This window comes from Wasmannia auropunctata, unplaced genomic scaffold (genome assembly GCF_000956235.1).
Source record: "Wasmannia auropunctata unplaced genomic scaffold, wasmannia.A_1.0 LD335994.1, whole genome shotgun sequence".
Lineage (NCBI taxonomy): Eukaryota > Metazoa > Arthropoda > Insecta > Hymenoptera > Formicidae > Wasmannia > Wasmannia auropunctata.
The window spans coordinates 1,876,257-1,892,924 of NW_012026896.1; the positions used below are offsets into that span (position 1 = coordinate 1,876,257).

The window sequence follows — 16,668 nt, forward strand, 5'->3', positions numbered from 1 at the left end:
CTGGGGGATGGCATCCCCGTAGGAATTTGCATTTCGGAGCCAACCGATTGCCTTCTCCTCGCCAAAAAGTTTTCCGGATATTTCGGGATTTGATTTAAACGCACGGCGGGTTTCGTTAAAAGCTCGAAATACAATACGCGCGCAGGAGATGGATTAGTTCCGTAAATGTCAATGTCGGATCTGCAAGAATTTGGAACGGATAGACGTGTCATGGACGTGAGAGCGAGTTGAGAAAAATAATATTTATCTTCGAGAGGTGAAATTTCGCTCCCTGACGACAAGAGTAGAATAATCGAGTGCGATCGACGAGGTTTTGTTCAATATTTCCTACCATCTTCGTCGTAGGAAATATGTCCTGTTGTAATCATTTTATAAAGAGGATTCGAGATTTTTACATATTTCTGTTGAAACGTGCAATTTGTCTCATAGATATGCATTGCACGGAAAATGCTTTTATGTCTGTTTTAGTTTTAATCCTTCATTACTCGGATCAATTTCATTAAATAAAATCGTTTTATTTCTTTTTCATGAACTAAGAAAAATAAAGCAAAAGGTTAACTTAAAAATCTACTAATAGAAAATTGTTGTCCTCTTTATATATTAAATTAGATTAATAAATTTCCCAAATTGTATGCAATAAAGGTAATATTTGTGTAGTATGTCCATAATTGGCCATTATATTATTAAATTTTCGCCAATTGACATGTTTAAAAGAAATCTTGTTTCTGCAAAATAAAGGAGAGATATCTGCTATGTATGGGATCGTAAATATCGTTTTGCCGAATGTTGTAAATTGAAAAAGAACATAATATAACCGTTTAAATGAATGAGTCTATTAATTCTATTATCTGCAATTGCAGCTGGTCGAGTTTGCTATAGATCCACAAATATACATAATGCATGTTTACGCATCTATAATTTTGCAAAATCGAGTGAACAACGCAATAGATACGAATATATTTGATAAAATATGAGAACACTATTTCGTTATTGAATTTTGATATCGCTCGTTTAAGAAGATATAAAAAGAATCCTCTTTTTCTCTTTCTTTGAGCATACATTTTTCGTGAAAGTTTCTTTTTTTAAATCTCCCGTTAATCGAAATAATAACCTCTGATAAACAAGAAAAAAAAACGAATTCTGCAAAGCAGCAAGTAAGAAATATGTAAATAATAAAAATGTAATAATAAATTACTCACCGCTGGGTTGTTCCGTCGTCGTCCGATGTCTCCCAGGTCTCCCTTCGAATCCTTTCATATTCCGCCGTAGCACACTCACACAATACTGAAAAAGAAAAAAAAGAGTTAATTATAATCGTGCTCGGCACTATATGGCGATTGCGCGAGCTTTTGCAACTCTCATTAATCACATGCTGTTCAACGATGCGCATTTTATAATGAGACAAGAAAATAACGCGAAAAGAGACACAATATCGCGCGAATTAGCCGCGATCCGTTCGACGTCTCTCGCAAATTAGTGCGACGAACGAATCTCAAACAGTGGAAGGAATTCGAAAATCGTACGGTCAATTTCACACGCCACCCGCGCGCAGCGGCGATGTTATACCTGTTGCTCCAACTACGTACTTTCGTGCATTTTCCGCACTTTGAATAACATAATCCCGTTGCGAGACGTATCCTAAATGAATTCAAGCATCGTTAAGCAAGTAATTCTCCCTCGCCCTGGTAAATAATAATTTATAATACCCACCCCTTATCACCTCGACGTATTTCACGTATAAATCGCGCGAGGCTTCGAAAGAGATCATCGTTTTCTCAATCCGTTCATGAATCGCTAACCATGAGAATTAATTAGCTGTATACAAACCGATCATCTCTAATTGTCAGTCATGCGAAATGATTGTCTTGTGGAGAAATGCCACGTAATACGAGCGACTCGCGTTGTTGCCTACCAAACTCGAGCTCTCCCACGCGAATGCTAGCGCGGCAATCTTGTGTACACACAATGCTATTGTGTATTGTGTGTCGTGTTTACGTGACCGTTGTCCGCCTCAAGGAACGAAAATTTTCGAGACGCTGAATGCCAATCTCACAAGATATTTATAACGATTTTAACGTATTAAATAAATATACCTAAAAAAATTCTATTTTTTTGTTCTGGATTAATTTTAATTAATGGACTGTTATCGCAACATTTTGCGCTCTGTTTTGCGAGTGAACTCGTTACAAGCGTATGTGTAATATAAAATCGCGCGTGCCTACTCTCATCGAATTAGAATTCGAATATCTCCTATTAGTCTGTTCTACCGGAATTTTCAATTCAATCGGGCGGAATAAATCGTTATTTTAAGCAACGCCGTACATACATATATATATAAACCGATGTATATGTTATATATGTATGTATGTACTCTCTCTCTCTTGTGCTTCCCTCGTAAAGATCGAAGAGGGAAGGATGCCGTTCAAATTTCTCCATGAGGGAGGGCTTTGGCCGTCTCCCGTTTCTTTCATCGAAATTTCCTCTTTCAGAATTACCACGCGCTTCAATCGTTTTATAGAAGGTCCGATTCTTTCTCGCTTTTCCGCTAACATTCGTGAACGGCATTCCCGGGTAATTCGCCACGAAGCTGTTCGTCGAAGACGGTTTCCAGGTATTCGATTCTGCTCCTGCGAATCGAAGCTGCAGGATTGAAATTACCCGTTTTTACCGGTTTTATTCCGCAAATATGCGTTTCACGTTTTCTGCTTTTCTTACAACGTTATTTGATATTAAATTTCTGATATGTTAATATTTGAAAATCTGTCACGCTATTTGTTTCGCTTATGATTAAATAAATGATAGGCGAAGTAGTCACACACACACAAATTTAATTCAACAAATTTTACTTTTTTTTTCCTCCCTGAGACTTGAAGATATGTTTAGATATTAAGAAATGAAGAGAAGTTTATAAGAAAGAACAATTGTTATATTTTCAAATATTTCTTGCGTTACGCAGAATGTCGCTGGAAGTTCTAGGAAGCGCTACTAACAGGATCCTATCATTTATTCTTGTAGCAAGTTGGAGCCGTCATTTCTTCGGCAGAAAGTTTCGCGGAAGGTTTGTGAACTTTTCGCGTGTCTTCCATTTATCAAACCAGCCCGCGTTATCTGGATACGGCCTTTGAAGTTAACTCACGCGAGACATTAGAAGCTTGCTGATAACTGTGACAAGCGTGCATATGAAATACGCGCGTGTGTCACACAAGCGAAACCTTTGTAGCACGCCGACCAATTTTCAGAACAGAACAGTTTCGCCATATTATGTCCCTCTGTATGCTTTCCCTCCGTCTCTCTATCGCTTTCTTTCTATCTCTGTATCAAATACAGAATATGTTCGATATAAATATCTGTATTCCGTCTAGCAAGCGCTGCACTTAACTTCGACTTTATTCAAATGTCAAAAATTTGATTCGTCCCACATTTGTCGTTTATATCATATCACTAGATAATTATATCAATGCGGTATAATACATGTAAATGGCACGTAATTTAATTTGCAAAACAATACAGGTTTTCATATTGTAATCCGTCTAGATAATCTGGGTCAAGCTAAAGTAAATGCAGGGAATAAATTTACATAAAAACAATCGATGTCTCATAGATGGGCATGTAATATTTATTTTCAATTTTCTATTAATAATAAAGTGCTATTTTCCTTATTCATTGTCATTGCTATTATTATTTGTCATTCCCTTTATATCTTTGGTCACTCGTATATGACGTTTGAAGCGAGATTCGCAGGGCGGAGCTTGACCCGCTGTTGATGACATCGTGTTCACGCATTCAAGCGGCATCACGGCAAAATAAAGCAGTGGGGAAAAAGCCTCGTTTCCGCGAGGATGCGAAGAGTGAAACAGCGGGGGGAAGATGGAAAACGCGCGCGTGAAGGGCCAGAAATTGCGTTCGTCGTAGTATTTTGCATATACCGGTTTTACCACCGTGGCTGGCGTTCGCGTTTACACAAGAATTGTCCATCTGTATGTACGTGTCCACCGCCAAGGGAGCAAATCCGGGAGCAAAAAGGGGAAAACCGGCAGAAACATTCCGGCGCGATTCGTTCGCGCGGTTGAATTCTCTTTTCCCATATCGTCGTATTTCTTCATTCGCAGATGGTTTTTCCGTCGTCGGCTGGTTGAGTGAATTTCGTTTGCTGTCTTTGCATCGGAGAAACCGTAAAATCGTGGTGGAATTGCGTAGGGCGGAAAATAATATTGGGAAATGCAGCTGAATAAAGTGCAATTAAATTGTCCTGTAATACACTCTCGAAATGCACTTATCGGTATGATTATCGCGACACAGAATTTAATGCCTTGCGAAAACAGAGCAAACCGACATCATTCTACAGCGACGATAGAAAAGGATGAATTATTCTCTTCGCAAACTTAATGAAATAATATTCAACACAACAGAAAATAATATCAGACCTTATCTATATGGATTAAATAATAGGTCGCGTACAAATAGCTTTTTACTTTCTTATTCTATTAATTTTTTTTATACTCTAATTTGTTCTGTACACGAAAACTTTCAATATGCAGAAAGAATAGCTATTTATCTATTTAAATTCTGCTACAAATTCTTCAGTCGAAATAACATATGCTCTTTAATATCACCTGTCTGAGTCGACTTGCACTCATTCAACGATAATTCCAACTCATTTCACGAAGAGAGAACTGGAGTTAGCACACAACGGCATTTGCAATTTTTTATTCGTGACACAACACAATGCATTATGCCGTTTTCTCCAGAACGCGGGATGCGGTGAAAACTGTGGGTTCGGAAGAATTTGCATGTTGACGGCGCGCGTAGCGGAAAGGTGATTTAATAAACCAGACGAACGATGACGTTTGCACGGGGGAGAGACGACGAAACGTCGTTTGATCTTTGGCTCCGTCAAGGCGTCTGGCGAAACGCAGGGGTAATATTTCGTTCCGCAAAAGTGGAGCACGGAGTGTCGTAATAAGTGATGAATTCTCATTGCACGAGAACCCTCGGGGAAGAACTTCTCGATGACAATGGAGTCAGTGGCACGGTGAGAAATTGCTACAGCAATCAAATGACGTGAACATCGAGCAGGAGTCGATATCTTCCGAGCGAAGACGCATCGCAAATTAATGAAGTAACAGCAGCCTCTCAAGAAACGCTTGTAATTACCGTTACCGTTCCAGACGAGGTCTTACATAAGACGAATATATAGACTGATAAAAATTTACAGCTGACCAAAAATATTGATCATGAATGAAAAAATTCTTGAAATTTTTTTCTGGGACTGTGAAATCGATAGATTATTATGCACTTGACGCGTAGCAATAGAATTTGTCTCTTTGAATTTCGATTAATCTTATACAAGCCAAATCTAATACTCTATTTAGTTTGCAATTTGTAAGCTGTGTATCTTTACATTTGACGTTGAGAAATAGAACGCGAGCCAGGGGATGTGGAAACAAAACGATAGTGATTGTAATCTCGTTGAATATCCAATTTTTACATCTTGCTAGCAATACTAGCAATTCTTTTGTGTAGAAATTTACTTTGCCCGAAGGTATTTTTCCTAAAATGACAACTGGATTTTGTGCAAGAGATATGCAAAGAGGAATTTGTCTTGAACTGAATATAGTTTAAATGTAAAAGCCTGAAAAAAGATATATAAAAAAAGTTTACTTTTAAGTAAGTATAAAGTATAAAATATCAGAGTGAAAGGTCAATTTTTTTCATCGTGGTCATTAATTAAACAGATCTCGCAAATTGATAAACAGAAATAATTAATCGCGAGCTTATTAAAAGCGATGGAATCTTTCGAACGACAGATCATACTGTGATTTTTTTGAACGAAGGTTTTAGCGATTAAATCGACCAGCAACCTCGTTGAAAATACCTTTACACCGACTATCTCAGCAAAATTCGATTTTTTTTTTCGTATTCTATGATTAACCGATGGTATCTCGTAAATTAGTTAACGGAGATAATTAGTCATGCACTCGTTAGAAGCGGTTGAGTCTTAGCTTTCAAACGAGTCCAAGATTATCCCATTGCGCTTTTTTTGAGCGCACATATTGACGGTTATATCGACCCGTGATCTCGCGATCAAGTACCGGGGACGTACACGGTCAGCGCGCACGTGGCACTCGTTGGCGGCGTATCATATTTCAAAGCGCACGTACTACACGTGTTTTCACAGCTTTTTTTTTGGCCACCTGTCACCTGAGGTGTGAACTTATATAAGTAAAAAGTGCGACGCGACGTTCTTCCATCTACGTGCGCGCGTGTCCGATTTTCAAAACGCTATAACTTCACGAGAAATAGACGTGGATGCATGGGACAAAGACAAATCTTTTTCGTTCCGCATTCCGTACAGATGTCCACATTGAATTCATACGTTCTTATTATGACATATAAATATGCCTAGTGAGTTAGAAATTTAGCAGTGAGTTAAACTTTTTTAAATTTTATTTAACACGTTGGTGCATTGCGTTTAAATTATTTATAAAAAAAATAATAAATCTATGATTAGTTTTATGTGTGTTAAAAACTATATTTTATAGATGTAGTAAAATTTAACTAGAGCTCGTACATATATTTATATTAAAGCATAATGTTTTAATGATTAATCAATAACATTTTAAAAAGATGTACGCTTCTTTTTTTATATATTAAATTGTGGCATACCTAATCAACACAATGATATATATAAATTCAAAAATTTAGAATAAAAGTTTGTCTAAATAGTCTCAATAGTCTAAAATATTGATACTTTATCGCAAATTGTATACGCAAAAATTACCTGTTGTAAAATTATTAGAATACGCGCAACTGTTTAATGCAATGAAAGATAGAGAATATTCTTGACATTTTTTGACGCGGTCCAGACTTTGTTATTAAAGCCGTAATGGTAGCAGCCGTTATTGAAGTCGATCTTATGCATCCCCTTAACTCCGGGATGATTAATGACCGAATAAACTGTGATAGCAGTTTGTTTGAAGTGTCCAACAATCGACGGTCCACGATGAATCGCTTTGTCGTGCGGTCGAATGAGCGATTGGAATACAGCTGCGACAACGTAACGGAAACGCTAATTTAATCACTCGCAAATAGTTTCTCCCGGATGTTTTGCAGTAAGGCGATTAGGACTCGTTGACTGAAAACGAGAAGAAATTTGTTTGAAATGATAGCTATTTTATCCTTTTTTTGTCACTCTTTGCATCTGTTTTCCTTATGCGCTCTCTCTCTCTCTCTCTCTCTCTCTCTCATTTTTCTAGTATTTAATAATACAAGTAGCTCGTTAACCAACATTATCTTGGAACAACTGCAATTATAGATTATCTAGAGTCAAGTGCGTCTTTAAGTGTTTCCTGTGAAAGACATCAAATGAAAGACATCCTGCCAAATAACGCGGACAATAAATTCACCGCGCTGAAAAAGCGCGTTTCGATCGCGCGTATTTCTTTTATGCCTATTCACCTTTTGCGATAAAAGCATCCTTTTTTCTTCCACGTTATCTGAGCGGGTTATCATTCCGTTCGGAACGTTATGTTAGAAGTGAACAACTGAATATTCGAGTGTGCGTGTCTACGTGCCGTTTCTTCCACTAGAAATAATTGACGCTAAATATATCTACTTTTGCGATCGAAGCTCGCGGAAGAACTATTTCTATATACGGGCGCACACGTCCAGTCTACTATACACGAAGTTATAAAAGTTACGGTGTTAATCGGCGCGGAAGAGAGTTAAAAGCGCAAGAAGAACAAAGCGTTGCTCCGCAATGGCGCCGCTCGATATCAGGCAACGTAAACTCCGTTGATTCGCGATCGCCGAACGATTTTCCCGAGCAGCGCTTTTTCGCCCGATCTCGCGGAGTAAAAAAAAAAAACTTTCCCCTTTCGGGAAAAGTTTCGAGGCGATAGCCAAACAACCGATTTTCCGCGGCCCCGTGTCGTTGTTTGCCTCGCCGTCTTAGGAAGTTACTTGGCGTTTCTCTTCTGGATGGTTTCTGGATGGTTTTCGCGCTCGCCTGACTCGCCCGATCGATCTCCCGATATTACGTGGACGCGGCGCCTAAAAGCCCGGCGTGTCTGACCCGGGTATCAACGCAACGCGCGGTGAGTGAGATTAATGCGCGATGAACTCGAGATAACAGTCGTTAATTGTAAGGCGGACTTTTTATCGAAGATAACTTTCTTTTCATTCGTTACGTTTTGCTCTTGCGAACGTCACAATAGAGTGTCATCCGAATATTACAATTGCAGTATCACCGGGATATCCGAGATTAGGACACGTATTCCTGGACGTCGCCCAATATCTAGGAGAGGAGAGAGAGAGAGAGAGAGAGAGGAGGGCATTGTGACGCAGCTTCCCCTGCGCCATGCAGTCGTCAGCACGATAGCTAACACCTTGGCTTGGAGGGTTCCTCTTTATTGGTCGCATCCAGGACCATCCTTAAGCGGATGCTTCTGCATGAGTAAACCCCTGCAGCCAGGATGAGGATCCGGTCAAGGAAATAATTAATCGTTGTTAAAATACTTATATGCACATGCAAAAGAAATTATTGTGTTGATATGCTCAATTATAGACAATTTTTGACGAAATTTATGATAAAATTTTGTTTCCATAATTAAATTGTAAAATGTTCAATGTTATTAGTATTATTTCTTTTTACTAGTATTATTAGTATTATTGTTTTTTTAATAGAAAACAACTCTTTAACGCGAGATATAAATATGAAGCACACGGTAGAAGAAAATAAAAAATAAAATACTTTCAACAAAACTGACGTGTCCTAATTTTCAAGATAAAGTATGACATGCATACGTGTATTAGAACTATTCCAGTAAATGAAAATTCTTTAGAGAAACACGGGAATGTCTGTCGAAAATTTACCACGACTATAATTCTCAGCAGCTGTAAATGGTTCAGTTAATATGCGGGAAGGAGAAACCGTACAATGTAAGAGTTTGCAACGCGCGGCGCAGAGAGCCGCCACTTTTCTTATCTTACATGACGGGCGGTAAACGAAATTACCCTCCGCGATTTCATCCGTGCGAATGGGGCGGGCATCTCTACCGTAAGTGCATCTCTACCGTAAATTCAACACAGCAACCTTTAAAATTACCGGAATATTCTAAATAGAAATTTACGGCTCCAGTCACTTTATTCGAGTGAATTAACTTCGACGATGCTTCAGCAATCGCAACGCGCCTGTGCGATGCTCCTTCGCAATTTAATTATTGCGGATAAATCTAATTAATTTCATAAATAAATATACAGTTATTTATTGCAGATCTAGATATTTTCATGGAAATATAACGAGCTTTCTCTCTTAGTATAACTCTGTATAACGTAGTAGTATAAGTAGAGTATAACTCTGAAACGAAAAGTTTGAAATTATACTCTATTATCCATATCAATAAATAAATTTGTATTTTTACATACTAAAAAAAGCTTATTTTTTTTAAATATATTTTTTAAATGTTTTAAATAAAGACAATTTTACTGAATGGCAAATTGTAAAATATTAATAAAATAATATTTTAATTAAATATCTATTAATAAAATATCTGTCTCAAAAGGCATGTAAACGTCTCTAAATGCTTTATATCGTCCGTAATTGAACATGACAACGCAGCGGTTTCTTTCGTACGTGCGGATGTCTTAGCAACCTGGCTCACAAAGGGGAATACTTTCGGCTTTATTACGGAGAATAAATCGGGCCGATCGGGTAACGATATTTCCCGATACAGAAAGCTGACGCGGGGGTATCCTTCCACACAGGGACTTCATTCCGCATGGACGATGCCGCTAGGCAGAAGAAATCAAACGGACTTTATCCGAGATGTTCGGAATCTGATTATATCTACCCTGTCAATTTCTTCTACTCCACCACAGCCTATATACCTTGCTTTCTCTCTCTTTCTCTCTCTTGAGATAACTGGATCCGACGGTGAAACTTAATGTGAGAAATTGGGAAGACATCTGCGAAAATACTCGAATCGATAGTGTTCTCATTTTATTAATACGCCTGATAATCCACTTTTCTTTTCCCCTCTGTTTGTATTCTAAGTTTAATTGTAAATTAAGATAAGTGAATGGGACATTGTATATTTGTATGGACATTAATTGGCATCGTCAAATCACGTGCATCCTACAAAAGATGTGTATAATAATTAAATTGATTTTTGCCTTCGTTTATTATATTACGTCATTGCGTCATTATAAAAATTAAATATAAGAATTTATATTTGTAAATAAATTATTAACACCACCTACATATTTCCGACGCGGGCGCGATAATAATCTGCAAATTAGGGCTAGAAATTAATTTCCCAGGGTCTGCTCGCGACACCGGCGCGGTCGATGCGTTTATTACGGTATAATGACATCGTCGGTTCATTTCGCAAAGATTTCCCAAGAGCGCGAAGTGCACTTCTCGTAGCGTCGACGCACAAAATCCGCCATCCTTGCCACCGGACGACGCTGTGGCGCTTTACAGCCATCCCTCTTTGTAGTCCACGCGGTTGTCTACGGTTGAATTGTATTTGCAACAACGAAGTTGAACAGCAATTTTCTGTCAATCGACACGCGTCCGTCCTCTGTGAGAAAATGCATTATCCGTATAACTGTAGTCGGGGATGAGTAACCCACGGTTACGATGCCACGTACGTTGCACGGACATGTATATATCTAATGGCGTATGTTTCGTCATGAATAAAACAACTGTTGCCGGGCGGAAACCTTTGCGGCTGCGGCCGGGCAGTCTCTGCTGCGGCGGAAATATTCATATTTTATGTGACTTTCAGATCATCTCCGAAGCGCCCACGTTGACGTACAAAATTCTCCGAGTAACGTGTGTCAATAAAATATCATGGGATACCCGCAAGATTTCGCAAGCCGCTTGAATAATAGAATTCCAAAAGTTTGTGATAAACGCGAGATTTTCTGGACAACGCAAAAATAAATAAATAAAAAACAGCATGAAAAATTGAATTAGAGGATATATATTTTTAGAGGGAAAAACTTTTTTTTTGTTTTGAAGGTACGTCACGCGAATCGAACGTCGTCCTTTGTGACGTGAAGTGTGCGACCTATTATTGAAATGACCGGCAAATGAAATTGATTTGGTTTCAATCGGGATTCTCTCGCTTATCGATGATTCCCCGATGGTCCGCGCAATTTTCTCGCAATTATTCCGCACGCTAGCTTTGTGGTATTAACGCGACACTGTACATTACATCCCGGCCGGCGGATGTCGCGTGACGCTTTCGCGGATGCGGCAACCGATCGAGTCGAGGGCATATGCTGCACGCCCGCGCGCGCGCCCTCGCTCCGTCACGTCCTCGCCATTGACTCCCCCTTCGATTTATTCACTTATCGCGACATGACGGGGGAGGGGGGGATACCATGGACCCGCATATTAACGATGAACATCTCACCCCGAATAGAACGGGCATTCGCGCGGACGGTGCATCCGGCCGCCGCTCCCTACCACCCAACCGAAGTGGAGCGGGGATTTTAAGCTTGAGAGGCTTTTTAAGATGGCGCTTGTAAACGAGGTACTCTCGGTACACGGTCTGTAACATATAACGTTAATAACTTTGCCTGGTAATGCGGAAACCCGGACGCAAAAAAAAGAGAAGAAAAAACAGACCGCCGTCGCCGCTCTTTCTCGGTGCGCGCTGCGCGCGCGACTTTCTTATGCACCGACGTATAACTGCAGCAGTTGCTCGAAAGTATACAACTGTATCTTATGCGTCCTTAGAACTTATTCTCTTAATCGCACGGCGAATTTATCTTGCGCCACAAAGTAAATTAAATCATGAATTTTTGCGTCAGACGGAACACTTTTGCGGTACGTTATAATTATTTTATTTCACATATGTGAGTATGTCTGTAATTTTTATTAATCCTGTTGTTACCAGAGCTTCTCTTTTTATAGATTTCCGCGCATACAAAGTTATAATACAAGTTGTCATTGAAGCCGCGAAGATAGCCCCCGACAAACCGCGTAGACTAAGTTATTATAACGTGGAATATATACGTATATAATGTTAGATCGAGAGAGAGTTGGGAAATTTCGGGCTAAAAACGCTAACTCAGCCGATCTCTGAGCGAAACTACTTTAACGGGCCTTCCGGTCTGTCACCATAAGTCATTAATACCCGTCCACATGGACGATATATGCAACACGTGCGACTACGCCCGCCGTGATTTATGCAACGCCGTGCCCGGTATTACTTTTGCCGCGCTCTGATTTATTTCGGTCCTTTTCTTCGTACCTGGCGAAGGCCTGGGTACGTCAGTGTCCATGAATCATGCGCGCTATTATATGTTACAGCCCGAACAATAGTCTTGGAAAAACAGATTCGCGCCTTCTCGACGCGCGCGCGTCCGTCAAACCTCCTCCACCTCCGTATACGCACCTGTTGGGAAGGATCGTCTCGCATCCGTCTCGGATCCGTTCCTCGTTGTATATCCGCGCGCCTCCTGCACGCGCGAGCGAGCGAGAATATTAATGCCCCGGCTACTCGTAGTTGGTTCGAGGAACAAGTGTGTCCTGCGGGAACATTGAACGCCGTTCAAGCGGCGCCCGGCGGCGGATTTCTGCTGTTAGACAAGACACGACGAGACACGGGTTGGGGGCATGATAAATGGGATGTCTTAAAGTCTTCATGGTCGTGTAAGCGTTCGACGAGAAACCACCAGATACGGTGTGAACGACAGGAGCGACCCTACCAGCTATCCCATTTCCTCGTGTACCTTTGTCAAAGATTATCTTGCACAGCACAGCGCGACGGTTTGTTTCGCCACGGTATGCAATTAATAATGCAATCGCTCGCTAATCAGAGAGCTATACAGCTGCATATCGGCTAAATGCCGAAGTTATAATAAATGCGAGACTTTTTTATTTATCTCTTCCCATATTTTCTCTTTACCTTTATCTTTTAATCAGATGTAACGATAGTAACGATAGTGACGATGATATGCCGCGATTTCTTCAATCTAACAATAAGGGTAGTGGATTAACGGAGTTTGCTGTGAGTAAGCAGGATTAATTAACTTGTGCATCTATTACAATACCGCGCATCTTCGTACCCGTCGATAAACGACGATATATATACGGTTATCGAGCGCTTTGAAACAGACTTACTATACTCGACCAGAGGTGAATCTGATGGCATCTGATTTGACTGACAATTACATTTCAAATTGCCCCCTAAATTGGCCCGTGTAATTGCACCCCCGAGATGTAATTAAACCGATAGCCGTTTCCGCGGGTTTCGTCAGAAGAGCTGACGGTAATTTCGTGCTAACGCTCTGTCAGCGGACTCTAATCCGGCGAGATCGTAAATCAGCTGTTCGATTCGCACGCACTTGCGTTCGCCTTCTAAAAGTAGATGAATTTGTGTCGTGCACGACAGCAGAAGAAAGCATATCAAAAATAGAAAACAGTGATCACAGGTTATATACAAGCCTCTTAAACTAATGATTCTTAAATCCTAGTTTTAATCATGTTAATGTGTTTTTTCTGCAATGTGAAACTTATTCATTCTAAACAATGTTTTTAAAAAATTACATACATGTTGTACTTGAGATGTTATTTTATATAAATAATTCTAGAATTAGATATAATAAAGAATTTTTGTTATACATTTCGTCTGATAATAAATATGTGATATTATTTCAGCGTTAAGTTATAGTTGTGTTCTTAAATAAAGATCGACAAGATTGGCGCGTAGTTGAAATTAAAAAAATTAAGAATATTATTGGGCAACCGATGATTGTGTAGCCTAAGCCATAGTTGACTTCTCCCCCCTTCTCCCCATTATTTGCTGTATACTGCATGTATCGGCCTTGTTTAAAATTATTATTATTTATATTTAATTTACGTTGATTTTTTAAATTATTGTGAGAGCAAAATTTATTTAAAAAGACATGCACAATTTTTTCAAAATCTTTCCGCGTTTTTTTGCGAAAAAATAATTTTGGACTACCCCCCCAAATGTAGACCTTTTTAAATATTACATGAATATATTAATAAATTAAATATTTATAGTTGACATTTCACAAAGAAATTGAAGAAAAAAAATGTAAGTTATTAGAATATTATTGTATGTATAATTACTTGGCAAATAATGATCTTAGCTACTAAATCCATTGAGAATGCGGAGAAAAATTTAATATGGGCTTTACCCACTTTCTTTCGCGAGCTAAGCATTTCATTTTTCTCCTTAATGCAGCTACATAATCTCGTTTCATACTATAAATGTTCGCATACATGACTTTATATACGCACGCGTATAAGTCTTAATATTTGGAAAGTATAAACAGATGTAAAATTACACTTTTATACGATCTCATATTGCGTTTCTCATCTTCGCGATTAAAAGCTATGACCTTTTTTCCTGCGCAAATTATATTTATACCGCTTTACAAGCAATATCTGCCTGATGTACATCTGTTTGCCTTGAACGATAATGTAGCATGCGAGAGGCTCATCACGAATAAAATTATAAAATATCATAATCATATAGAAAATACAATTCATTATGTAACACGTTATGTTATTCTAGAAATTGAAATTGGTCATTTTGTGTTTTCGAATTTATTCCCGACTTTTCTTAAAAAACAATACAAGGAATACGTTGGTGATTAAATCACGTTAATCTTACATCGTAATCTTACATCGTGCTGCATCTTTTCGAGCTAATCCCGAGGATTTCTTGAACAGGATTTCTTAATGGTCGGTGTGACAGAAAAGAGCATTTTATGCCGGCGTTCTTCTATACAAGTAACAGAGCGCAACCATGTCATTTAAACAAACGTGGAAGAGCGTTTTATATCATTAAAATTGTTGTAACATGTTTCTCTCGTGGTTGAGGCATTACCTCTCTGTTCGAGTAAAAGTGCATTATCTGGCAAAGCGTGGTCCGAATGCTCGTTAATGAATTTCTTTGTGCAGCTCGAGCGATGCCTCGTACATAATGATGCGAAAGCGCAGTTGATTTTAAACAAGCATTTGTAGCAAGCAAGATCGCGGTCTCGACGAGATCGCGACAGAACTCGAGGTCGACAAGGAAGTAAAGGAAGACTTCGCCCTCCTTTCATCGGATGAATACGCTATTTGTCCTTTTCGCCGGCAACAAAAGACGGGGGAGCTGGGAGATGCCCTGCAACTTATGCGCGACGATATAGATGAAGCAAGAAGCACCACCCGGAAAAAGTAGTTCGGAGACATTCATCTTCCCGGATAAACGCGAACGAGGGAAGACAACACACAGTGACTTGTAACTGTATCCTGCCCTCTTCTTCCGCTAAATCGCTCTTTCTCGTCTCTCCCTCGCCCGCTTGCCACTGCCTATCAGTCCGATTGCAACCGCCGCCGCTCCCCTTTCTCAGTCGTCGCTCAGCATCAGGATGTTTGATAGGAGGCCAAAGGAAATTTCGTTCGACCTCCCTGCTCAAACGAGATCTCGCCATTTTTCCCCGGTCGGATCGGCCGCCATGACGAATACCGCCTTTCATCGCGACTGGCGGAAATGGCGGCATGGAAAATCCGGCGTAAAGCTTTATGCGATTCCAGTGTCCTTCGGACAGTAAGGAGGGTGCGCGCGCGCGCGCGCGCGGGGTAGGATGAAAGGTGTCGCGGGTAAAGAATCGACGACACGTAAGAGGATAGCGTGAGATCGGACGCGCGTTGGCACCGCGCGCAGAGACGCTGCTCCGCGGGAGGCGAGGAGAATCCGGAGAGAAAGGCGACGGAAGATGCGACGGCGGAGAAAATAATGGCGCGGAGGAAATCGAGGAAGAGAGGACCAGTGCAGTGCGCGGGTAGAAGAGATCATCGCTCGCGAGAAATGAAATCCGGGTGAATGCGGAAAGATGAAGAGAAGTATTGTGGAGGCGATCGCGAGAGCGGAATCGGCGAAAGAGAATCGAGAGGAGAAAGAAAGAGTGTAGCGAGAGAGCACGGCATTCGGGAAGGTGGGATGAGGGAGAGAGTAGTATATCAGAAATTTATAGAGAGAAGGAGCAAGAAATAGGGCGTAAAATGATACAATCTGACGGAGAAAATAGGGGGGAAGACATAAATCCAGAAGTGTTTTATAAATGGGCAAAAAACGCGGGTTATAGAGAGAAAGCTATTATACGCACACGGAGATTCGGTGTCTGTCAGAATTAGCGCGGCGAAGTTGCTTTTATAAGGAGTTTCTGCGACATTATACGTGCGGGGATGATGCCCGAAATTGATGCGCCGAACTTTGTAGGCTTGTCCTATAATCACTTCGAGGATTAAAGGAAAGAAAAACATACAAGATCGTAAATGCGGTGGAACGTTTTCTCGGAAGAATCTAAAACGGTTACGCAATATAGCGTAAGAAAAGCGCGATAAACGTTATGTGCATTTTGGCCGGTAAAATACGCCGTTAAAATTTGGCTTTTTTACAGATACTCTGCACAATCCTGAATATTATGAATTAATCTACACTGAGAGAAAAGTTTAGTATGAACAACCAAAATTTTGTTACTGATACCAAAACTATGTGTTGATATGTGACCAACTAAACTAACATGTCGATATTAATTCGTTGAATTTATTGAATAAAATTATCAAAATAATTACATTATTTTGTTGAACTTACTAAAAGAAAACTTATATTGTAATTGCAACCCAATTTA

The 16,668-nt window shown here is 39.9% G+C and overlaps 1 protein-coding gene across 1 annotated transcript in view; it reads right to left on the minus strand.

Moving 5' to 3' along the window:
• Positions 1 to 16,668, minus strand: part of LOC105453872 — a 149,732-nt gene that overhangs the window by 63,124 nt on the left and 69,940 nt on the right. The window contains exon 5 of the mRNA XM_011696145.1: positions 1,200 to 1,284. Within this exon, the coding sequence (XP_011694447.1) occupies positions 1,200 to 1,284 (85 nt within the window). The remainder of the gene's footprint in view (positions 1 to 1,199; positions 1,285 to 16,668) is intronic.